General features: G+C 26.6%; 1 protein-coding gene across 7 annotated transcripts in view; it reads left to right on the forward strand.

Moving 5' to 3' along the window:
- Positions 1–27,702, forward strand: part of LOC112680296 (potassium voltage-gated channel subfamily H member 8) — a 201,275-nt gene that overhangs the window by 130,249 nt on the left and 43,324 nt on the right. For all 7 annotated transcript variants that reach the window (XM_025550339.1, XM_025550346.1, XM_025550341.1 and 4 more), the window contains exons 5-6: positions 2,254–2,387; positions 15,728–15,956. In XM_025550339.1, the coding sequence (XP_025406124.1) occupies positions 2,254–2,387; positions 15,728–15,956 (363 nt within the window). The remainder of the gene's footprint in view (positions 1–2,253; positions 2,388–15,727; positions 15,957–27,702) is intronic.

The raw sequence follows: 27,702 nt of genomic DNA on the forward strand, positions 1-27,702 counted from the left end.
GAAATAAAGACTAGAAAAAAAATACACAAACAATAATAATTAAAACTTTCTTTGACACCATAAAAACTTTGTGTTTAAAATTAATTATAGGAACTAAATTATTGCAGCAGTGGTCACAGTTATTATAATTGTAACTATAGAAATCTTTCGAGACACTCAATAATTCAATAATGTACATTATTTATGTAAATCAATTTAAACTTCGATTTTTTTTTACAATATTTAAAATCTGATAAGATAAAGAAGAAAATTCTATTAATTTGTGTATATATATTTTCATTGTTTCTTCATCGCATTCGAAGTAGATAAAAATATATTTTGTTTGGAATTTAATTTAAATAATATAAACTTTGTCTTAAATTTAGCGTTTAAATACTTGGATGGCCGAAAATAATAAAAATGAAAAAGAAAGTAAAAAAAAAATAAGTAAAATAATTTGTGTAAGGGATTAAGCAATATAAAATTAATCTTATTATGATTGGCTCGTCCAATGAGATATCCATATGTAAAATATTACACCTCTAAAGTATCAACTAGATAATATTTTCTATCAGAAGCCTTTCATGATTGTGATGAACTTAGAAATCTTAACTTCTGGTCGAAATCATATAGGTACAGAAATAACAAAAAAAAAATTATCTTCTATCACTTAAAACTTTTTGGCATCTTATAATAGCTATAAAAAAATTTTTTTTTAAATATTTATATAAAATGTCCAAGTATTAAGTATATTAAAATTAGAAGATATATGATTTCTAAAGTATTAAAATATTGTAGATTTTTGTTATTAATGTCGTTTTATTAAAATTTAACACTCCAATGTTCATAATATTTTTTTATTGAAATTACACTAAATTTAATTTTAACTATGTTTTTATAAATAATATACATCAGTTATATATATGTATGAATTAATTTTTTAAATTTTTAAATTTTATATCAAGCCTAAATTATTAAATAACTGCTACTATTTGAAAACAGCTAAAATAAACATGTTATTTTTAAATAACTATAAATTACTTAAAAACGAGAAAATTATTTTATATTAAATACCTATAGCAAACGATGGTCTAATAAGCATACAGTGAAATTTTTCAGTTTCAGTGTTTTAGTTTTTGAGTTTAATGAAATAAAGTAAAGTCGATTTTGTTGAAAATTAGTTGTTGTAAATTTAGCCGTATTGTTTTTCAATTATTTGGAAATTGTCTGAAAAATTATAAAAATTAGCTATTTCAAATTACCAATTAGTTACTAGGTAAAGGTAGATACTTATTTTTAACTTCCTATTCGGTAATGATCGGAGCCTCTTTTGGCTGAAATTGTGAACACAAAACCAGTACATTCTTCATTTTACTCAAAATTAAAATAATGAAAATGTATATAAAACTATCTGCCTCATTGTATATTTTATCTAAGAATAGAAATATCTAAGAAAAAAAATTATTTTTTTACTATCGTAAAATTTAAAAAAAAATTAACTATAATATACATAATATATACACATAAGTTGGTGCATAATTATTTTGAGATTTTATTAGGTAAAAAGGGATCAGGGCGCAATCGTGTTATAAATTTTTTTCGTAATCGTGTTGTAATTAGTCGGGTCAAAAAAGAAAAAGTTGCGTAATCGTGTTGCACAGATGAAATATAATGTATTACAATCAGGGCCGCATTTAGAGAGGGGGCACTGGCAACAACTGCCCTGGGTGCCAGTTTTTTGGGGGCATCAAAATTTTGTGGTCGAAAATTTGCTCACTTGTGAATTATTGAACTTTTAAAATTATTTTGAAATTATTATTTTTTTTGCTTTTAATAGCAGTATCATAAATTAATGTTATTGCATTTAATTTATTAATATATATTATTAGTATATTTATAACAATTATTAATGTATTTATAGCAATATAGATATTATTGATTCAGAATATTATTAATATACCTAATATTAGTTCCCAAATTTGTTGTTATCACGTGTGGCGTGCCTACTACACAAAAATAGCATCGATTATAGAATATCTAAAAAGTTCACGGAGATCTATCTCCTATATTTTCCGTGGGTATACTCCTTAGAGGAACACCATTTTTTTTTTTTTTGCGCCGAGGCGCAAAATGTCTAAATACGGCACTAATTACAATAGATGGACGAATGCAAACGATTGTGATTACTTATCACAGTTGTTCTTACTCGTATAGATTAAACTTGCAGTTGACTTTGATATTCTATATTATATTAATCAGTTTTATTTTTCATAGAGGAAGCAGAACCCGAAGAACCAGAACCCACGAGCAACGCATACGGAAGACGAAGAAGCAGAGCCGTACTATACCAACTATCCGGGCACTACAAAAGTGATAAACCGAAAACCGGCAAGTTAAAACTAAACAATGTAAGTTATATTTGATGTTCGGCACCTTAAATTTACAGCATTAAACATGGTCAGGGGTTGATTGTCTTTGAAACTATATTATTTAAGTTTTAGATTTAATTTTTCAATTATTCCATTGTATTATAATATCTAAACACCAAACATTATATAAGTAATATTCGTCTTATTTTACAGTGCCTTATCTTAACAATGTACTAGAAATTGAATAAATTATAGTCTTTATTTTAAGCTTGATATCGGTAGTTATTTGATAGTCAAAGTAATACTGATTTTTGTTTTTTAAATCTAGAGTTTAAGTTATAACTACATCACAAGCTTCCCTAAAAGTATTCAAAATTAAGCACATATAACACGTGTGTTGTACTTACATTAGAAGCAAAATTATAAGTCCACATACATATGCTCGATCGTATAAGTCAGATTAGGACTGTGCGATTATTTTTTCCCTGGAATAATCGATTATTTAAATAATATTTGATTATAATCGAATAATCGAATAATAAAATGATCGAACAATCGAATAATCTAATAATCGTATTTTAATCGATTAATCGAATAATCATAATTTAATTTAGAATCGAATAATCTTACCATGAAGTTATTTAATAATAGTAATAATTAAATAATTATCCTGATTTAAAAGTTTTATTAAATAAAAAAAATATAACAAATAAAATAACATTATCTTGTGTACAAAAAATAACTGTTTACCTTAAAATTCAGTTTTGAGTCTTGACTTAAATCTAAAATTAATATTATACATATTTAAAAAGCTGGTTTTACTATATTATCTTTATTCGCGCATAGAAAAATTAGCTGGCTTGCATGTTCATTTTTTACCGACGATCTAGTCAGTTAATACACAGCCATCTTTACTAAAAATGCGTTCAGACGCAACGCTTATATAGCTTAAATAGCTTGAACAGTCATAACTTTTTTTGCTGAAATGAACATAATAGGGTAAATCGTTTTGTTTAAGTTCCACCAATCTAGTGGATCTTGTTCAAAGCCAATTATTGGATTATTTAAGTATAAGTCCTATTCATTTTTTACTTTTTGGCTAAGCGGAACTTCCTAAAATAATATAATTAAAATGTATTAAACATAAATTGAAAAATTTACATTCAGATTCTTACTTGGAAATTATCAGTATGATTATTTTCAGGAGAGCAAAAAATGAGTGACAGTCTAGTTTTTATTTTTTTTTTGTGACACCTGTTGATTATGAATATTGTAAACATAGCTGTCACCTTCGGTACTCTTGTACGCAGCTTCACAAAATTCACCAATGGTTTCCTTTAAAACCGATAAATCGTCATACTGAATGTGTTCGAAAAACAAAAAATAAATAATAAAAAGCTAATGGGGAGGGGGGGATTTGACCCCCACGTCCCCCCTTGTATACGCCACTGAAAGTGGTGGGTCTTTTGAACATAAGACTTACAGTTATTGTAACTCGTTGTAATGTATTGTATGAATATTGGCACTTTGATCCTTTTGAGAAGGCTGATGATCTTGTTGGCTGGTGACTTCTCCTTATATGTTTCTTTGTACAAAAAACGGAAGAACAGAGAGGGCGTAACTACTAATTTCCCAAGATATATAAATGTGGTATAGTCATATTATTTGATATATCTGGAAACACGGAATCAATAGATATATTGATCCTTGCCGCGTATGAAAATGTTTTCAATACCGTCCAGTTTAGATCTCTGTAGTAAACAAAAGTGGAGAAAGTGTGGGTAGTGGACACCGGTGGCAATATAAGTGGTACTTTATGTGGTCCTCGGTGTTGTAGTATTTCTAATTTGCTCTGGTGAATTATTTCTTTATTAGTGTTGATTTTGGTCTGTTAGTTTTTTACGGTATTTTGATATTTTATAGTTATTACATTGTGTATTATTTGTTGATATAAATTAATTTATTAATTTTATAGATTGATTTAATATGGGACGGTATGTTTGGTTAAGCTTATTCCTCCGTGAGTGACATCTATATTGATTGCTATACCGTGTTCGTTTATCAGTGCAGTTTTTCGCGCCGACCACGGGAGGTGCCGTGTAAGTATGATTAACCGGTTTTAATGAGACACTAGATAGCGAAAGCTATACGTTTTGTCTCGTTACAGTTTGAAGTCCAACAGTCCGTAGTGAAAGTAAAAAAAACTGGCACTTTTAATTATGTTTCCTATAATGGAACGTGTATCAGTATACATAGAGGGAATTTGGGATTGGCTAAGTGTTTTTCAGCTTGGGATCTTGTAGTTAGGATTTAATACATTCACAAATAGTTTAAATCCCTCTTTTTTAACTAAACTGTACGGCATCATATTTGTTGCAATAAAATAGGCCAGTGCATTATCAATTTTGATTTTTGAAATTTTATTCAGAATAAATTGTGTCATTTTCATTTGTCTAGTTATACTTGAGCTTGTCTCTTGAACAGTGGCAATTGAGGTGTCAGTAGCAGAAGACTGAGATATACTCGAGTACGATTGATTAAGTTCTGGTTTTTTGTTTTGAAGTAGAAGGTTGTGATAATAACAAATTTGATTCAACAATATCAGACCTAACAAAACATAATAAAGCTGTGTATGGATATTTTGACATTATTTACTTGAATTCAAATTTTAAACTGTCATTAATATTATTCACATTTAATTAACATTTAAATATGTAATAAACTGATTTTCTTTAATAACTTTAATTTTTATATGAGTAAACAACTCTTCGATAACTCAAAAAATAATGTTCAAATAGCAGTACATAGTTAAATGATTGCAATTATTTAAATAATTAAAATTTTTCATATAAATCTTGAATTGAAACTATTAATATCAAATCTAATAATATCGTCGTCTCAATATCGTATACTAAATAATAAGAATCTAATAATAATCTCTGTTTTAAAATTTTTATAATAAAATATTTTAAACATATATATATATATATATATATATATATATATATATAATACGATTAATATATTTTATATACCTATAGAGAGTAAAGAGTACAATTTTTTAACAGGTACATTTTCTTATGGGAAATAAAATTTGAAAATTAAAAATATTTAAAAATAATTATTAATTTTTAATTGGGGATCAGTAATCATTATTATCTATTTTATTTTAGATTCTGGTTGAAACGAGAAAAATATTGATTTTAACATGATGTGTTTTTTATTTAATTTATTTTCCTATATTATAAGAGTATTTATTAAATTTTTAAACAATTTTGTTTATACATTTTTAATATTTTTTTATTGTTAAATTAAAATTTATAAATTAAAAATGAATCAATTCCATACATTTGAAACATTTTATTTTATCAACTATTTTTTTAGTAAAATTCAAAACTTTAAACTGTTGTAAAAATATTCTTAACAAAATTTGTATATAAGTACGTACTTTAAATCTTAATATATTAGAATTATAGAATATATTTTCATTACATTCTACGAGTACATCATTATAACTCATAAGATTTTATTTACTCATCTTCGCTTAGAGAAACCCCTTGGTCTAACGCGCTACTAGACAATCCCTTACGAGTCCGATCAAGTTCAATATATTTTGATCTGTGTTTATATTTTAAATGGTTCCATATATTTGTTGCGCTTAATCCGGGATTCACATACCGCTTATTATATAACATACAGATTACCTTAAGAGCATCATCGTCTTTCTTAAACACTTGCCATATCTCACTCATATTGGTAGTTCTATCAAAAACAAAAATAAATAGTTACATTCATACATTTAGGTCAATTAATGACATACAATTTATTACTACTATGAATTAATAATTAATATAATATTATTTTAATAATGAACAGGGCTGTTCTTCAATTTTTTGAAGCCGGGGCAAAAATTGTTTTCGTAATAGGTACTTAAAAAGAGTTAAAAAAAATTAAATAATTTTAGTTAATTTCTAATAATTTCTTATAATCTTATAAAACTGTGAGTAAATTATTTAAATAAAACTATTTTATTAGATAATTTATAAAATGAGTTTTAACTATACAAAGTAGGTACTTACTTTCGTTTTTCCGTAATCTGTGAATTTAAATTAAATGCAATTCCGCATGGCGATTGTAATAGATTTGTACCCAAATAGTGTTTACCGAGCGACCTCCGTGTAAACAATAAGAAAATATTACGAATGACGGAAATACGAAATGAACAATAATTATTCAATAACCATTGCTAAATATAAACAAAAACGAAATCCAAATACACCGTTTAAATGAAGATGTTTCATTAAATAATGACAAATAAAAACGGATATATTACATATAACAAAGATAAAAATAAATCGAAAATTGCCATGTTTTCATTATAATTCATTTAATATTAAATTTTTTTCTTCGATTATTCGATTATTCGGTTATTCGATTATTCAATTATTTGATTATTTTCGGATATTTCAATTAATAATCGATTAATCGATATAAATCGATTAAAATATTCGATTAATACAATTAATCGTATAGCCGTAAGTCAGATCTAAGTAATGTGATATCAAGTTTGGTAAGTTGAAATTTAAAATGCTGCATTATTATGTGTACGTAACGGGTTTGTAGCTAAACGTTTTAACTCATTTCGGGAAAATTTCGTAGAAGTTATGTTTCATTATCTTTTTACATCCATAATGACTGTACATTAATTATTTTAGTAAAGTCGACTAGGCATTTTACATTTATTTCGTTAACCGAACACATTTTTAGTGTACGTTCGTTTATTTTTAAATTGCTACCCGTTTCCAAGCACATGACGTATCCATACATCCGTTTGGTTTTCATCACTTTTTTATAAGATAACTATGGTTTACGAAATTGGATAAACGATTCCCTGAGGAGAATTTATTGTGCAACATAAAATTTATATATATTCATATGATTACAAATGGTTGCTAGGCTACATCGCACGACCCATATCCATATGCTTTTTCGTCCCATTTTTCTGATATGACAGTTGTAATTTTTTTTAGGCGTACACACACATGTTAACACATCAAAAACCGTTCGTTTATCATAGGTTTTTTTTCCATCCTTATTTTTCTTAGCTTATAGAATTGCTGTTTGTAGTCCAATGCTGTTCATGTCTATCGACCATATTACTATACGAGATACAACACGAGTACTTCCGAACTATAATGGCCACCACACTTTAATTCAACGTTTTTACTATAGATCAAATATCACGCTCAAGCGCTTTAGTTCACCGAATATGTTGACAAAGAAATCCTCTTTATCCACAGAGATCTACGAATAGCTTTTGATAATTTTCAATTCTATCACGTTACCACAATCATATTTATGTCCATACGGTTTCGTAACCAGAAAATAAACCAAATGTAACTATGTTCAAAAAAATTTTCGTGGTGGTGTAGGTATACGAAATCGAATTATATAAAGGAAAGTCAACAATTTCGTCATTACATTTGTATATAAATGTATACGCAGTGAATATTTAAGTCATTTTAATAACAAATAAATTAGACGAGTAACTTTAATTACGATTATATATATGAATACGAATAAACTTCATTTTTTAATTCATTAGATATACAAAATATAATTTCTCAAAGTAAATAATATAATTATATATATTTTAACCATAAAAATGATTAATAAACTTAATAAAATAATTAAAAGTTATATAAATATGGAAATAAAAAAAAGTGTATATTCTTATATAGGTATCACAATATTATTCTGTTTTATTATTAAATAATACAATATTAAACAATTTAATAATAAGTTATTTTATTTATTCTATACGAGACAATTCTATATAAACGGGACAAGCTGAACGCCCCGCCGGGATACCGGGACATGCCGTTAAAACCATATTGAGTTTTTTTTTTCATCATAATAATACAAAAGTTTAAAAAAAAAGTAAATATATAAAAATGGGAGCAGACTTTTAAGTACTTACAGCGGCATAGTAGTTAAATTCGGCACGGGTCTGCGATAAACGTTCTAACTAAACAATTTTAAAGGCACAACTAAAATAAAAATAGTATATCATACTATTTAGTATAGCTCATCCCTGAATCAGCGATTAGGTACATAGTCAGTTGCATACTGTACATGCGTAATAGAACCAATTGCAAATAATTAAATTTTTAGAGGGTGTCGCTGTATTTAAACATAACTGTCACCAAAATAACATATTATAGCCATGTTTATTTTGTACTAATGCTGGATGTGAATGCAAATAGATTTATTATGTCATCAGACCGTTGGTATAGATAAACTGTAACATTAATAATTATACCAGTTGCACGTAATTAAATAATGGTTCAATCCCTACGTAAATCTCTCAGCGTTTATGCATGCTTTGTATATTTTGTAAATCCGATGTTACTATAAAGTAGCCTTTATTAAATATGTAATTTAATGATATATATGATTATCCCAGTGGTTTGATGAACGAATACATTTTGTTAAAAATGTACTATTATTATGTACCAATAGCTTTTATTTTTGTTCAAGCCAAGTGATTATAATATTTTTTTTTCTTCGCAACAGCCCTCATACATCCATATATGATATTTGTAATAGTTTTATTACTTCCCACCTTCCACCATATATTCATGGGGGTCACGTTTTCTAGGTAGAACATCAAAAATGGAAACTGTAATATTCTAATGGTCGAATTAGTTCTAAAATACTCGAAACCAATAAGACACGTTATTTGGATATCTAAGTTAACATTATAATACAAATTAAATTGATTACTAATTATTAAGAAGAAGATCTACGTGATATTTGAGGTTTTGGTATTACGACTCTAATAATAATGCACAGAACATTACTGTATCAGTTAGAAATTATCCCATTTATAATCATCAAATTAGCTAACTTCCACTGTTGTTTTGTTTATAAAATAACACATATAGTACGGGCTATTTTCCCTATATATATATATATATATCGATGGTCAAAAGGCCAGTTATCGTAACCCTCACTTTGGTCGAAAATGGGTTTATCATGAAATATTAAATTTCATATAATTTTCTTGTAATTAACCAATGGTCATAATCCACCATATTACTTAACTACTATAATTTTAATATTTATCATTTATTTTAACGTCGTAACCCATAACGATAAATAGTGACAAATGCTGTAAGCCACATAAAAATGTTATAATAAGAAAACGTAAGCCTCGAGATTTTTTTCTTCCTTATGCCACATTGTAACCCACATGCTGAAACCTAAAATGTTAATCAATTAATATTCAAAATTTGTTCGTATATGAAATAGGTACACCAATAAAATATTGTTAATATGAAATGATTGAATAATTAAACACAAATATGTAATATTATAAATTATAATATTTATAAAAACTTAATTTTTACGTAAGATTTTTCATTTCTGGTAACAAATATTTACGAGCAGTTTTATTGGCTCTGCAGTAGTGTGACAGTTAAAAAATCAGTGGCAAATTTTTAATGAAGTTATCAACGTTTGCAAGCTTTTCGGGAGTAGTTTTATTCTTTGTTTGATGATTTCGCATATTGAATAGCCGTATTAAAATAATATTATTATTACACTTTAATTTACTTTATCCTCTAGCTTATCATTTTAAAAATATATATCGCAAACAATTTTACGAAACAATAAGGTTTGATCTAAATTTAAATAACTATTACGTACTTTAACCTAAATGTACCAATGTCAAATGCAGTAACTCTAATACAAAGCTATACTATTAATAATGCAATCATAAATATCATGTGGTCAAATGCTGTAACCCTCGACTAGGTCATAAATAAAACTAAATTAACTATGCAAATAACTATTATAAACTTTCAATTCTTAAAAAAAACTGATTCTCAGATATCACAGAAAAAATAAATAATTATCTAGTACGATCAAAAATGATTTTGTAGGTAGATAAAACGTTTAAAGTGTCTATTGTAAAATTAGGTTTTTGTGGATTACAACACTTGGCCTTTTGACCATCGATATATAAATATATATTAGTATTTTATCTTATATAACTATATCTTAATCAAATTAAAAAAGTATTTTATGTACTAAAGTATAATACGATTTTAATTATTATGAAATACTAGATAGGAGTTAAAATTTAAATTACTATCAAAAATTAAGAGACTTAAGTCATTGTTAAAAATCAAGATCCTTCGTTACACTCAAAAAATAATATAAATGTATTATAAATATTAATTTCGGTTGAGAAACTAATTTTATATTATTTCTTTGTAATCTTATCGAATTCAAATTTATTAAAAAAACAAAAGAATTATAATTTTGTTCGGTTAACGTGGTACTTTTTAAAATTGTATCCAATAATTTCAATTAAATAATTGCATGTGTATCATTGGAATGAATTTACTCATTATAATACTTAGATTAACGATTAACAAACTACTATTTATATACATGATACGCGAATATTCTCAAATATTACTGAGAATGAACTTCAAAGAAGTGTTCTCAGAAATCACACGCCTCCAGTTGGATGGAATTTTAATTTAACGTGGGTATTTTTGTATCAAATAAATCTATTAATTTTTTCAACACTTCCATCAATTTATTTTATATGTATAACAATTATACGTTGCAATCGTATTACTGATGCCTTCATATCTACTCAAAACTACCTCATTTCCTATTACGTAACTCACGGATTACTATTTATACTTTTCAAATGCATAGGGATTTACTAGCATTATTCATTTTGACAATCGACTTGTCCTCGTGTTTCATATAGAGTTTAATTTCCTCTGACGCACACAACGCGTCATGAGCACATTTTAACAGTATTTTCAAAATACGTGTATTGTAAATTCACCTAGCGTCACCAAGCATTATTAAAATATTGTCACGTTTTCAAATTTTCAATATAATATTATTTGAATTAAATTTGTAACAGATGAAAGAATATATTATTTTAATTCTTTGCTTTCGTATATACTTTAATACTAACAGTGTCATACTTTGTGATTGTGACATTTATTCATACGTGACTTGCATAAAGAACTAAAAACTTAAATCATCCTTAAATCATTTTCTGTACCCCATTTTTTTTTTTTTTTTGTAACCAATAGTTCTGAAACTATTGATATAGGTATAAGTAATAAGAACTTAAACTGTATTCGACTTACTGTATTGTTAAAATTTATTATAAAATATGATAAAACGCATTGGTTTCATAAAGCTTCCTTAACCACAATAACTATAATTGCAATGGGACATATATACGACCAAAATTATATAATTTTATAATGTGCTTCAAAAACGCTTTTTATCCTCCAGCCCGAAACGTCTTTAATATATTTACGAATCTACTCCGACTGAAATATAATAATGAAAAACGCAAATATGACATGAGTCACAAGAGTGAGACCTTTTGAAAGCAGCTTATTGCAGCAGCAGCTCCCCTCATTTCCGTGTCATGGTTTACATGTCGTAAACGCGTAAACTGCGTGAGCTAAGGAGTCGACGTTGAAGTCGCGTACTGATTCACGTTCCATATTTAAAATTCATTATATTTTCAAATTCATATAGGTATGTACAGCACGCGAACATATTATTATTATTATTATAAGCCACCCTTACCGTCGTTCCTCGTATTACTTCATAATCACACGTGCAACGACGACGCGCCGTTGTGTAGACAGTGCCCGGACTCGTAATTGTAAAAGTCACGCGAATCATTAATAATAGGTGCAACTAGAGCCCAAATGTTAAAGCTACTGAAATTGCTGAAATTAAAATTCGATGATAATCACTGCGATTATTATAGTTTAATAAAAAAAAAAAAAACTAGGGCAGCTAAATTTGAATTTGGAGATGTTAAAGACCCTCTTATAAGAGGTTGCACCTATAATCTGAGGCGGAAAAAAGTTAAAATTATAGGGGGAGAGTATAAAAGTATTCAAATCCACCTTTAAAAAAATGTGGTTGCTGCGCTCGCATAATGTATTTTATTATATAATATAAGTAAATATAGTACATAATATATAGTATATAAATATAGTAAATATTCTTATATATATATAAGAAAACAATAAGTTAATATGATGATATTAGTACTAGACATGACATGCGTGGGGGAAAGGAGCGTCTAGTGACACTACTTCCAAATTATAAACTTAGGGGGAGTTAAATTATTCTATATAATATTCAGTAAGTACTAAGTATTATTTAATAAACCGCGCGGCCATTTATGTTTAAGACAATGGAGTAGGTTGTCAGGTATTGTGCAAGAAGAGAGTTTAGATAAGAGCGGGTTAGAGTGGTTATAGGTGTTTTTATAGAATATGTTATAATAGTGAGACACAAGTGAGGATAATGGTGGTAAGTTCAGGTCGTGGTGTAGGGTGTGGTTGCTGAAGTATCAGAGAACACGGAGAGGACACGGTGAGTTATTGATTGTAACGCTTGTAATTTGATTAAGTTTGAGTTTTTCGAGTTACCCAGTAGTTGAATTCCATATGTCAATGCGGGATGTAAAATTTGTTTGTAAATTAATATTTTATTAATAAGAGAGGTTTAGGATCATAGGAGTAGTTTTGAGAGGTATTGTGAGTGATGGCATTATCCTGGGTATGACTAAATTTTTTCCAATTTATTTGTCTGGAGTCATATTTGGGTATTTTTCTATTTTTATTTTTTTTTGTAGTTGGAGTGTCGTTTAGGTTGAGTATTATTGGTGTGTGATCGGAAGAAAGATCTGCGGAGTTGGTAGTAGCATATTTTATATGACTAGGGAGCATAGTGATAAAAAAGTCCAGAACGTCGGGATGTCTGTTGGCATGTGTGAGCCAATATGTAGGGTAAGGAGGAGATATTATTTTAAGATTATGATTGAGGAAATATTTGTTGAGAGCTTGACCTCTTGTGTTAGGTTGGCTAAAGCCCCATCTAGGATGTTTAGCATTGAAGTCCCCACCTATTAGGAAGTGATTACTGAGGGAGTTAAAAAAGTGATCAAAATCGTTAGGATTTAGTTTTGAACCGGGACGGAAATAAGTAGATGAGATAGTGGTAGGGATATGATTTAGAGTTAATAGAACACTAGTGGACTATATGACGTTACTCTCATATGGTGGAAGAATGGTATGTTTAATATTTGACTTTAATAATATTGTAGAATTTGCATGGGATGAACCATTGGAATGGTTACATTGGTATATTGTATAGCCAGAGATGTTAAAGGAGGAATTTGGTGTCAGGTGGACTTCACTGATGAGTAAAATATCAATGGAGTTTATTGAGTGAAAGGCAGTAAGTTCATATTTTTGGCGTACTAGTCCATTGAAGGATTGAGATAGAGTGGGGAATATTATTTAGCCTATTAACCATTGGACAGCATTAGTTTTTCTATGAGAGTAGTAAGTAGAAAGATCAACGGATTAAAGGTGGCTTGGAAATGATTGAAAAGAGTTCCATTTGGTGAGCTAGGTAGTCGGGGTTTTGGGAAGTGATGGAGGAATGTCTTGACTTGGTAAATCAGTTTTTGAAGCATGAGCACATTATTTTTTAGGTTGGGAATTCAAATTGTAAGTAGAGTTTACTTTAATAGATTTTACAATAGAGTATACTTGTTTCAAATTATGAATTGGGATTGATTTATTTAGATGGTGGGCAGTTTGAATTTTTTGTTGAACACATGGCAGTCTCTGTAGTTGGCTGGATGGTCTTCATTACATAGTAGATGTAGATGGTCAATCATCAGGTTTTTCGCAGCTTTCTGAGGAGTGAAAGTCTCCGCAGTGAACACATTTAGGCGGATGGTTACAGTATGATTTTGTATACCCTTCTACCCTTCACAACGGAGACACTGGATTGGTTGGTTTTTGTTAGGGGCTCTTCAATTTTTATCTTAGTGTCATAATGGTGGTTAATTTTAAAGACATCCTTGTTATTAATATCAGGTTCCACATCTACGAAAAAAAGCGGAAGCGGTTGTTTGGTGTTTCTATGTAGAACATTTGTGACATTCGAAGCATGTGTCTGAGATCTGTGAATTATTTTTTTATTTCAGTAATTGGAGTAGATTTGTATAAATTTATAATAACTATTCTAAATGCTCTGTCTTCTTTAAGCTGATATGTGTGAAAAACAGTTTTATTGAATTGAAGAAATTTAATAACAAATCGATACGAATCTGGTGAACTAGTGGAGAGTTTGATGCCGCCAATTGAACTTTAATATGTAATGGGTTCTCCTTTCGTAAGTTGTTTTATTTTTTCACAGAAAGCCTTATAATAATTTATCACACGAATTAAAATAGGTGTGGAGGTTTGGTAAGTGCAGAAGAGTTTCTTAAGTGCTCAAGTTCTTAGTCCATTTTATTGGGTTCTAGAATGTTTTCAGATGAGTCGGTTGGATCCAAAAATAAGAAAAACCGATTTTGAATAATAAATATTTTTGTTGCTGGTTTTTGATTTGAATTTGGGGTAGATGGAGATACAATTTGGCGTTTTTCTGGAGTGGAGGTGATCCAGCCGTCGTTGGAAGCTGAATTTGGAGATTAGTTTATTGATCTACTTGACACGTTCTGTACACGTGATTTAGAAATGATTAATGGAGGTACGACGGTTCAGTGGCGTACCCAGGGAGGTAGGGGGTTATAACCCATCCGAACATTTTTCAATGTTTAATTAATTTAATGATCGATCGAGACAGCGCCCAGCGTTCCCTATTACTTTCAAGATATCGTATAGTATATACTACGTGTAAAACTAACTAACCCCCCTCCAAAAAAAAAATTCTGTTTATGCCCTGCGACGGTTTTAAATTTATACGACGGCATGGTGGTTTATTGTTAATCGAAAGCATTGCGCAATCGATAGCCAATTACGGGACGGACGGCCGAGCGCTTTTGCCGTAGATAACAATTACAATTGGTAATTAATTTTTTTAAATTATCAGATCTGGTGACCGGAACAACTTCCGTTGGATGAAATCGCACTAGATTTGATTGTAGATCATTTTTAACGAGAATCACGTTTTTGATTGATAAAAAATGGAGTAGAATATCTTAAGTAAAATAGAAATACGGAACAATATAATAATTATTGCGATATTATTCGCAATTATTGCGAACGATGCTTCATGGTCAACGACCTATACAGAACTAATGATATATTGTTATCACTGAAAACTGACTATCGAGTATCGAAAAATTGCCCACCCACCTACCGAATTAAGGAGGTCGATTGTCTCTCCTCCTGTTCCTCTCTAGATTTGCACATCTGCCTTTAATTATTATTACGTTTCATGCGTTTGCATTGTATTCATCTTCAACTGTTGTCTTTTTTCCGATTTTCTTCCCCCACCACCGACCGCAGACACTGTTGCAAGGGTCGTCTGCACCGTTACCAGAGTACAAGACGTCGGCACTAAAAAAATCTCGATGGGTCCTATCGCATTACGGAGTCTTCAAGACATGCTGGGATTGGCTGATACTGATAGCCACGTTCTACGTGGCGATCGTGGTGCCGTACAACGCGAGCTTCGTCAACACGGACAAACCCTCCATGGTCAGCGACGTGGTCGTCGAGTCGCTTTTTATCGTCGGTGAGTCACTGTTCATTAATTAATCGTTATATTAGTTGTAATAATTGTTGCGTGCAGTGTTTATCAACTCGTCATATACGATCTCCAATCCCTCCCCTTGAGTTACATAATGTGTACGATCTGCGACGAAAATATTTGATTTCATTCGGTCGTATTCGATCAGGTATAAAGCACACGTTTCGAATAGAAAAAAGTGAAAAAAAAAATCGAATAATTATTACTGAAATAAAGGATGTGGACAAGTGGTCGTCAAGTCAGTAGAGAAATTATGCCGAGATTTCAATGAGGCGAGAGAATTTATTATTATTATGTATATACCTATCAGAGATTTCCAATCCGATAGAATATGTTATTAACTACGTGAAAATACCGAAGTATTACATATGTTTGGTGTTTTCAAATATACTATGAAGGATGTTCAGCCTTTTTCATGTCTTTTGTACAAATATTTTATAAATATTAGAGTATGGAAGTCAAGGATCTAAGTAACCTTTAAAAAACGATTAGAAATTAATAAAGATAATTTACTTATAAATTAATTTTGATCTTTTACCGTAAAATATTATGGTCTAGTGGCTCTGGGTCATTGTTAATAGTGAAATGGTGGTTGTAAAACAATAAAGAGATCGTTACAAAAGCCATATAGGTTTTATAACTACCATGTTGCTTTTTTATAGTAGTACTACGTGTGAAGTTGAAGTATACATAACGGTTAAAAAAAAAAAAAAGTTTGATAATTTCTGAATGAATGTTAATTTTATTTTATACCTACATTAACTTATAAAAATAATATTACAACAAACATTTTTCCCATGAGAGCATTGCATCGTTTTTTGAAATTTAAATATGATCAAACAAATATAAAAATATGCAATGCTTTTAAAAATACATGTTCTTTCGTATTCTACTTGATGTTCTATTTATAATACTTAAATACTATCCTTTATCTGCTTCATTCATCTTATCTTACAAGTATATTGATAAATTACTGCACATTTCATGAACACGAGCATAATGTTTCAGTGCTATTTTGATATTGAGCTTTGGCTAACTTTTGTTAGTTGAAAGACGACTAAATATTTTGATAAAAAAAATAGACTTATTTTATTTAGTAGTAAATAAAATACAACGACTTTATTTTTAACTAAAAGACCACAACCGATTAAATTCATTTTTATAACACAGTAAATTTAGTATTAATTATATATGGTGAATATTAACTTTTACGTACTCGTATAGTTAATACATTATTTGCTTATTAATAATTATTACTATAAAATGTATGTATTATAATTTCTATTCGTTAGAAATAGTTATATACATTACATTTTCATCGATAAAAGAATAGATTGTGATAATATTTTACTCTGTTCTAACTTTATAATTTGTTTTATTTTAATACCTAAATGATAGTTATTGAATTAAAGTATTACGAATAAAATCCAAGTTAATATACCTATGATGAATTTAACAACATATCCCAAAGTGACCAATAATTTGATACAATAGCTTTGCGGTCTATAATGACTAAGTCTATGAAAATTGAATATATTTTATACATTTACTATACGATTACTTGTTTTTAAATTTCTTATAATGTACTATATAGTTTATGTGAAATTTAGATTATTAATTTTATCATCTGAAAAACGTAATTAAATATATTATCCAATTATTTATCATTCCACAATTGCTTTAAAGCATTCGTTTATTGAATTAACTCAACCACAGTCTGGTAATGTTTAAGATATTTTTTTGATTAATAACAGTAAAAACCACTTACTATTAATTTATCTTGCAAATAACTGTAATGTAAAATATTGAATATAAAATCTGTATTTAAAAAATATTTATACAATTTATGTCATACGTTTTGAACACTTTTATAGTTAATTTATTGATTTCTATTTGAGTGTGATTTAAGTAGTTATTAATATTGATTTGATTGAAACGAAGTAAAATGAAAATAATAAAATAATAATTTATCGGAATGCTCTAACAATGTTGACATTCTTGCTCGGATTTGCATCTCATCATGATTTATACTATAAACAAAACATTTGGTAGGTACATTGTAATCATTTAGGAATATTTGAATTTTCAAATGTCTAACATTATAATTGACAGAGCACAATATTTGTTTTCACTTTATGTGTACGTTTAAAATTTAAATTTACGTTATTTTTCAAATGTTTTATTATTACATTTTCTGAAAATACATTATTTACTTTATTATTATTTTTGTACACACTTAAATTTTAAATGATTTACTTATAACTCATTCGGAATTATGGGTAAATATTAAAATTAATTTAAGATAGCTCTCCATGGGACTATTGTTAAATATAAATACACAAAAAACAAAACATTTAATGTCATATCTGTGTATAGCTAAACAACGTTAGTTAAATAAGTATATATTCAATTTTATATTGAAGCATAACTCATTCAACATTTCCAGATATTACAAATTTCTTACAATTTTAATGATAATTCTCATCCCACCCAAAGAATAGTTTTTAAATAATATAAATTACCATCAGACTAAAATAAATTATAAAAATCGATGTATATGTTTAAATATAAAAATGTGTGATTAAATCGTATAAATCGCTTCGCTTGGAATCTATTAAAATTATTGGTTTTTAAAAATGTTTGATATGTTCTTCACATAATCGTAGTGTCGTATACGCCACGCAAAGGCATTATGTATAGTAACACAAAACGAAGTATTCGTCGGTTGTTGAACACTCTAACCGTCAAACAAGCACTTAAAAAAAAACCTTATAATTGGCCCGGACGACTACCTTCTTAAATGATAAAGAGTAAGATCTAGCACTGGATGTTTCGAGCGTGAGGTAACCTTTATCTAACTATATTGTACTCTCCCCTCAAACTGACAAAGAATATGATCTAGCACTGGATTGAGGTTTGAAATACAATATAGTTTTAATACCTTTTTTGTAAATGTACCAACTTTCTCATATACTCGCACAAGTACGTAAAATAGAAAAAATATTAAATATGAACACCTTTTATAATTATATATAAAACCTTTTAATTTAAGACAACAAAAAATTTATTAATACAAAAAAAACAAAAGAATGACCGATCACTTCACTCATAAATCGGGTAGAGTTCTGTCCTCCATATTGATGGCAGTAGAACGAACGAACATCACGTCTTATGAGGAGCGTTTTATTCTATTACAATTTATCCGGTCAGCATTTCGTGAAGCTGGTGTGTGTATGCGTATATATATATATATATATATATATATATATATATGTATGTATGTGTATATGTGCGTTTGCTGACAATATATTAATTTTATATTTATAATAATAATTAAATTAAATTAGGTGTTAGGTGTTAATACAACACTAGAAATACATTTTATAAAAAAATGTTATATTACTGTAATTATATTCGTTATCGGTTGTAATATTAAATATATTTGTTAAACTGTAATTCTTATTATTGATTAAAGGGTCATAATTTAATTAGTTATGAACTCATGATTACTATAAATAATTTTTATAATATAAATTATAAATCTATATCCTATAATAAAACTTTGTGACATATTTATTATTAATTTATGTTAAAAGTGGAATCTCCATTTTCAATTAAATTCACAATTTTTTTATATTTTATATATTTTAGTAAAAGATCATTGATCATTGATCAGATCGTTGGAAATTGTTAAAAAACATAATCATTTTTGAAACTGTGATTATCTTTCGTTGTTATTTATTATTCATTGTCAACGCACGTTGATGACAATATGTTGATTACCAAAAAAGTGCTATAATTCATAATATTAATTTTTATCGTAGGGTCTTCTACATAATATGGGTACGTGTACGCTTGTCAATTATTTGTGGAAGTGTAAAAAAGAGGGAGTGAGAGGGTAAGATATAAAGATATTATCAAGTTGTTTTGTTCATTGGTAAATTCCATCAGGTATGAAGACATTTTACTACATAGCACAAACGTAACACAGTTAATTGTACCATTTTTCCGTGAACATGTATCTGCCAATGTATCAAAATTGCATACCTAGGCTGCCGTATAATAAATCATAATATTACAATGTTATGTTTAATGATGTCCCCTATAATTTATAGTATAATATACTTACCTGGCTATTTGTATGGCTTGTAACAAATGTCTTTAAAAAACGATTTATTACTACAAGGCAGAGAAGTAATTATAACTCGGAATTCATCTTAAAGATTATAGAATATTAATTGAAATCCATTTATTTTCATTTTAAAGACGCACCTTTATCTTACTTGGCATTATTTAATGAAACAGATTAATTTTTTACTCTTAAATTTTTTTAATTTTAATTTTTTTTATCTTAAAAAAAAAATACCATAATTTTTTTACATTTACTTAGTAATTTATATTTTATTAAAAATATATGTGTTATGTACAATGCTATAGATATATACGAGTATGCAAAAATTTTAATTGTTTTTGCAATGAAATATATATAAATAAACGAATATATTGATTGAAAAGGGTAAACATAATGAATCATTATAATAAATACCTTACGATTTTAGTATTTTAGAACAGTATTAGTTTCAAGGAAATACAAATAACTTATAGGGATTCTTTACAATAAAGAAAGTGTGCAAAATTTGAACTTGCACAAAGATTGAAAATTAATTCATTTTTCAAATCAACACATTTTATTATTCTTTGGATCTGACAAAATCTTAACAGATAAATTTAAAATTGTACAAAAACTATTCTGATTAGTATAGTTATATACTATTATACTATAGTATAGGCTTTTTAATCATTTATTTTTAATTAAAATTCTGTAGTAATTTTTGATTTACGAAATAAAAATAAGCTGTTTAGAGCTAAATTTATAATTTACAATCTAGTTTTAATTTTTAAAAACGCATAGTGATCGTCTGCACTCTGTATCGTAGATACAATTATTTTGTAAACGAGATTTTATCTTGTTGTTTTAATTTTCAATTTACGTAATAAAATTATTTTAATTGAATTACATTATTATCTAAAACAGTGCAAAAAATATGTTACTTGAAATACAAAAAAAAAAAAAAAATTTCAAAATTATAATTGGTTAATTAGATTAATATTTATTTATCGTATTTTTGATTATCGTCATATTTATGTAAAATGAGTATATTGTAGTTATTATATATTTGTTAGCATCTCGTCTCATTTTAATATTTTGTCTGTGGCCATAATTGGAATGCATTTAATTAATTTAGTCTCATCAAAACGTCATATTCAGCCAAACTATAAAAAATAATCTCTGTTTTTTCTGATTGCCACTATTTTTTATTCGTTTCAATTCGCTTAATTTTTCCTAAATTAGTCATCGATAAATACATTAATTAAACAACATTCGTCGTTTTTGTTCCGGCCATGACAATGTATTTTCGTTATTATGCCATACTTGCTAATAAATGTTGGTCTATATTGTTCTTGATGAATGCTGCAATCATCTTCCTGAACAGCATTGTTAAATCGAAGAAAATGATTGATGTCACATACGTAATGTAGGATATTTCAAATGCACGCTTATTACTATAAAATAAATAATTATTGATAAAGTTGGCTCACAATGACTTTCTACAAATTATAATGATTATATTTCAGAATTCACCATAGTAACTAAACCGTAAAATTATTGAAACATCATGATTATCCAAGCATATCCGACTAAATGTATAACAATATAATTTAAAATGAAAAAGTTGTGGTTTCCAAGACTCCTCAACTATGGTTTGAGTAAATGCAACAAAATATATCAAATAAATTATCTAAGTAGGAACGGTAGTAATAACAAATTCTTATGTAACCACTTAAAGTTACAAATTAAACTTTCCATTTATTTTTGTAGGTTTTATTTGTGTGTTAAATAAAATAGTACAGTTTCATAAAAACAAAAGTTTTACAATTTTTAATGCTTGTATATGGTATCAAGAAATATTTTAAAATTTTCCTTAATTTATAAATATACAATATAGCCGTTAGGATATGTGTTAGGGATTTTCATGTTAGTCATATTACATATATACATTTGATAAATCGTCGCTTACAAAAAACAGTTCTTGGATAAATCTGTGTAAGTATGTATGATGCATATTTTTAAAATAATTTTATCTCAAACAGATCACGTAGTGAAATAATTAATGTACCTCGTATTAAAATCTCAATGTTTTAAAAAACAAAATGTTATCTAAAAATAGAAAAAAACACCAGTAATATGTTCGTTTATTTCGCTCAAAATATTAAAAAATTCAGTCTATACTCGTACAGATAATATATTTCTACACTAAATAATCAAATTTTTTATATCACTTCTTCTTTAAATAAAGTTGTTTTTATAAGGATTTAAATAATATAATTATGCAGTTATATTGTTATCTAAGAATTATTTAAGACTTTTCAGTAGAAAATAATGTATACATTTTGAACCGTTTGTGTTGGCTCAAGTTAACAAATGATATAAGATAAACGCCAAACTAAATTTATTAAAAAAAAAAATGGCCTAAAAATATTTAAGAATATTATTACAAAAATAAAATGTATTATATTTTTGTTTTTGAGAGGCAATAAGAACATGGATAGTATATATTTAAAATATTATTGAATTTTAAAGTCTTAAGTTAAATATTAATTGTAAATAGTTTATTTTTATTATATAATATTTAAGTAAATTATTATTTTTTTCATCTTGAACGCTGATTATGAAATTTCATGTAACGTATTAAAAATGTTTTGACTCAATATTTAAAAGCGTTTTAAGAAAATTAATCATTGGCTACCAAATTGTATAAATTTCTTTAACATTTTATCAAATTCCTATTAGCAGAAATTATACCCATTATTTTTAAGTGTAGATAAGTATCAATTTAATGGCTCGAAAGTATATTGTCTAAAAATTATTGCATAATAAGCATAATGAGTTGTTTATTTTTATTATTATTTATTTACAATTTATACTGTTATTTTATTATTATTATTTAGAATCAGTACAGTTAACTTATATATACTATATACTTATTTGATACTTATTTTATTATTTCTGGTAATTATAAGGTAACATTTCTTTAAAATTGTGCTATACATGAACTCAAATTTCCATTTGCTTCAACTTGGACAATTTTGTTAATAGAAAAAAAATGTATTACGAAATATGTTTAAAAGAAATTGATCTGAAAATGTAGAAAAAAATTAAGGTTGCCGATGAATATTATGTGCTAATATTATAGGTTGCTGATGGATATGCCCAATCCTCACATGTGACCCTCGAAGGTAATCAATGTGGTTTGTTACAATTTTTTTAAAATGAAACAAAATATAAAAAAAATTAAAATTTTTTTTTATAAAATAAAATTTATTTTAAAATAATTTAATTAGACTTTCGAGCATTTTTAAATAGAAATTTCACGATGTAACCCGTGCACTTGAAAAAGTGGACTGATCAAATTAATGTGTACCTACAGCGTGTTCCTTGATCTATAATCTTTTCAGTAGTCAATAAACTTGTTTGAAAACAAATTCAACGTGTATACTTACTATGTGTAATAATATTAGATTAATATTGATATTATTCATACTTTTATATTTGGTGACTCGCCGAAGAACAAAAGTTGGTCATCACTGTTGTATGCGTAAACCGAAAGTGATAAAAATTTGCTAATAGTAAAAATATGTATTACAGTATTCCTAGACTCTCCGAAATATCCACTTCAATACAAAGTTATCTATCTGAAATATTTAGTGGTACCAGAATAATGTAAATGAAAAAATAACACCATGTGTTAAAAAATATTCATTGGCTTCTATGGAAAAATCTATAGTACTGTAGCTCATACACATTTAATACCCTGTTTATACTTAGACCATAAACAGAATGGGCAAATAGTACTCATTTATTTTTATAAATGGTTTTAAAGTTTTGGATTATATGCTTTAGAAGGACATGTTACATTTTTGGAGATACATTATTATCTGTAGGAGTCAAGTATATTATGGTACTTAAGTTGTATCTATTAATCACTCACATCGCGTGATACAGTCAATCTATTAAACCCAAGATGGTAGCCATACAAGAATATTATCAATAAAACCTTAGTTTTCATTTTTATAGACCCATTTAGTCAATGTGGTTAACAATACAAGTAATACATTTTTTCGGAGATTATGACTGCTGGAAAATGTATTTGTAGTATATATATATATATATATATTGCATTTTACAATGCCAAATTTTCATTTTAAACTTGATGTTTATATCGAGATGATCCATATACAAACCTATTCATCATGTTTAATAATTATAATAGTTTGATAATTTTAATTTAAACTAAAAAATTAGTGTTTATTATTGTTTTCGGAATTTTTACATTATTATTATTTTGGACTACATTTATGTTATGATTGTTATTATCAGTTATAGCAAAAAAATTCATTTACAACTAATTTAAAAAATTACTTAATATAAAAAAAAAACACGTATTATACAATAAATGAAACCCAAAGCATGTTGACAAATATTAAAAAAATATAAATAAAATACAAAATTTCAATTTTTTTTTCAATTCTTGCGCCACGTTAAAAATATGTATTTTAATTTAAATAATTAATATATATTTTTATTGAATAATTAATACTCATTACCAGGGCTCATAAATTATAGAATTTACATATTTTTTTTGAGAGGTCCTAGAAATAACTAAGTGAGCTATATATTTGTTATAGGTAACTAAGAAGCTAAATCCGAAATTTTATATTTCATATTTTTGCATATTTCAAAGTATAAGTGCTATTTTGCTTTTTTTCTATTTTGCAGACTTATTCTTGTATATTTAGAAATTTGTTATTTACTATTTTGGGTTTTTAAGTCTTTTCCAGTTTCATAGCATTTAAAATATTTTTTCTTAATGATAAAAAGTAATTATAGTACTATTAATTTTTATATTTGTAATTAATTCATGTTAATTAACTAATTTTTCTTCTTTTGGTTTAAATTATACATTTATTTTTATCTTATACCGACGCGATCGGAATATTAATCATAGGCGCTTAAATTTTTTTTTATATATGATATGTTTTTTTTAATAAATGAAATTTTTTTTTTTTTAATAATAATAAATGAAAATTATGTTTTTTATATGATATATTTTTGTACTTTTAGTGCATGTTTAAGGGCTTTAAATATTTTTTAGAGCATATTATAGCGCTTATAACTACTTTTTTAGAGCAATAAGTTATGAGCTTTGCTCATTACTATCTTATAAATATTACTATGATTATACCACTTGGAGTGTTTGTTATTTATTGATTTTTTATATAGTAGTTTATATCTTATAGTGATTGAATTAAACTTTATGTAGTATTTAACCATAAGTTAAAATAAGATATTAAATGTTATACAATTATTTTTATTTTATTTTTTCAATGTTTTAAGAGACTACGTTTCATAAAACTTTTATAAAACATACAATTTTGATAAAAAAGACAAGACAATCTAAGCTTCCACTTTTAAAATGTACAACTCTGTTGTCTATTATAAACTCATTATAGTTAAAACTATTATATGGTATAGAGTATACACACATACACTATAGTGTGAAATTCAAGAATTATAGTCTTAAAAAAAAATACTATTTCAGTATAATATGGTTAATCACATACTATTTAATTATATTCATTTTTTATTCTTATAAAAATCCTTTCAAGATAGTTGTTGTTATTTTCGTTAATATTATATAAAATAAGGTTTATTGATAGTGTTCGAAAATATTTGTACACTTTAAAATTAACCAAAAGCTATCCAAATATTATAGTTATTTATGACTTAAGCTGTTATTACGGTTGTTGGAATTCTTCATAATTCATTGTTTCATACTGAAAGAAATTTAAAAAATGATACTTTAAAAATAATTTTATAGTAAAACTATTAAAAAAATTTTATTTATAAAATTATATACAACTATTAAATAATATCTTATCTAACACTGAAGCTCAAATTTTTGTCATTAACACGCCAAAAAAAGAAATTTGATTGGTCTTTTATTCTAAGTACAGTTATTCTCTTTCAAATTTTAAACGCAAATTTTAATAATTTCAATAATATTTTAGTAATTTAATATAATTCTATTCAAACAAATTCTCTGCAATTTAAAATTATGAAAATTAAATAAAATAGCTTACAATAATAATGACATAATATTTCTTAATTTAATAAAGACAAAAACTATTATTGGATATTATATAATTATTGGTTTTCTTTCAATTTTCATAGTTTCAGGATAATAAAAAATGGAATACCATATTCTTTTAATATTGTATTTCAAAAGTTAGTGCGCGAATTCGTTGATACATATTTATCACCAAATAATTTGATTATAAAAAATTGGGAAGGAAACACAATTTCAAAATCCTTTTATTCCCAAATTAATTCTATTAATCTAGTATTAATTGTTTATAGAAATTACTAAAATAAATAATCTTTGTTTTTACTATAATTATATTTTGTATATATTCATTAATTCATTACATAATTATACATTCATGCATTAAACCATAGAGCTCAATTTTAATAACATAATTTTTGGTGAAAATATTTCAGATTAAAAGTAAAGATTTTTCATTTTTTTAAACTAGTTTTTATTTCATGCTTCACATTTTTAATCGTATTCAATAACGTTTAACGATGGTGGTATCTATATTTCTTAAATAAGTAATTTATTAAGTTTTCCATTCATAAAAATATGATAATTTATGCAGATCCTTTCAAGAAATGGTTTTTGAACACCTAATCTATTGTTTCTTGGAATTAATAGTTTATCATAAAATATAATTAATATTATTACTTATTGGTCAATGTTTATATAGTTTTCAACCATAAAATTGATAGTGAAATTATAAAGAGCTAAATTATATTGGAACATTATTCTAAATTTTTTTTAAGACTGGAAATATAATTTATTATAGATGAAACTAAATTAATATGATACTATCATTGTGCATACATTTATTTATTTATTTATTTATTTATTTTTTTGTTAGATAATTGACGGGCATAAGGGAAATGTCGTAAAGATATTTAAAGTGAATTTACCTAGTTTTATTTAAGATAATATCTTAATTAATAATTCGTTAAAATAAAAAAGTGTTATCATTTTATTCAGAAAATAACCTTTTGAAACTACATATAATCAGTATAAATATGCATGAACTTTTCAAATAAAAAAATTCTAAAAACAGATAGATTCTTTAAGTATAAAACATTTTAGTCTTGTACAAACAATCACAATATTTGAAGCAATTTATTCCAAGTTTCTGAACCCAACAGGCATAATCAGTGGCGTACGCAGAATTTTTCAATGAGGGCAGGTGACTTGAAAATAATTACTCAACTGTCATAAGATTAAGTTTTAAAAATAAGGAAGGTGTTATCTTAGTCCTTACTTATATTAAAGTATAAAATATGAAAAAAAAACAAAAATAAAAATATAATTATAAAAATAATGGCAATAAAATATATTTTTATTTTATTCAATATAATTGTAGTCGCGTAGGTAAGGTTTTTTAAAATTGTTGTAGAACTTCAAATTTGATAAGGTTTATTGATATTTACTATATATAATCGCTAGTTGCAAAAAGGTGAGAAATCCATTTTTATAAATTTTGATTTTTTTATCATTTTACATTAATCACGTGTAAATACATCTTTAAC

The sequence above is a fragment of the Sipha flava genome, unplaced genomic scaffold (assembly GCF_003268045.1).
Source record: "Sipha flava isolate LNK unplaced genomic scaffold, YSA_version1 176_pilon_pilon, whole genome shotgun sequence".
Classification (NCBI taxonomy): Eukaryota; Metazoa; Arthropoda; class Insecta; order Hemiptera; family Aphididae; genus Sipha; species Sipha flava.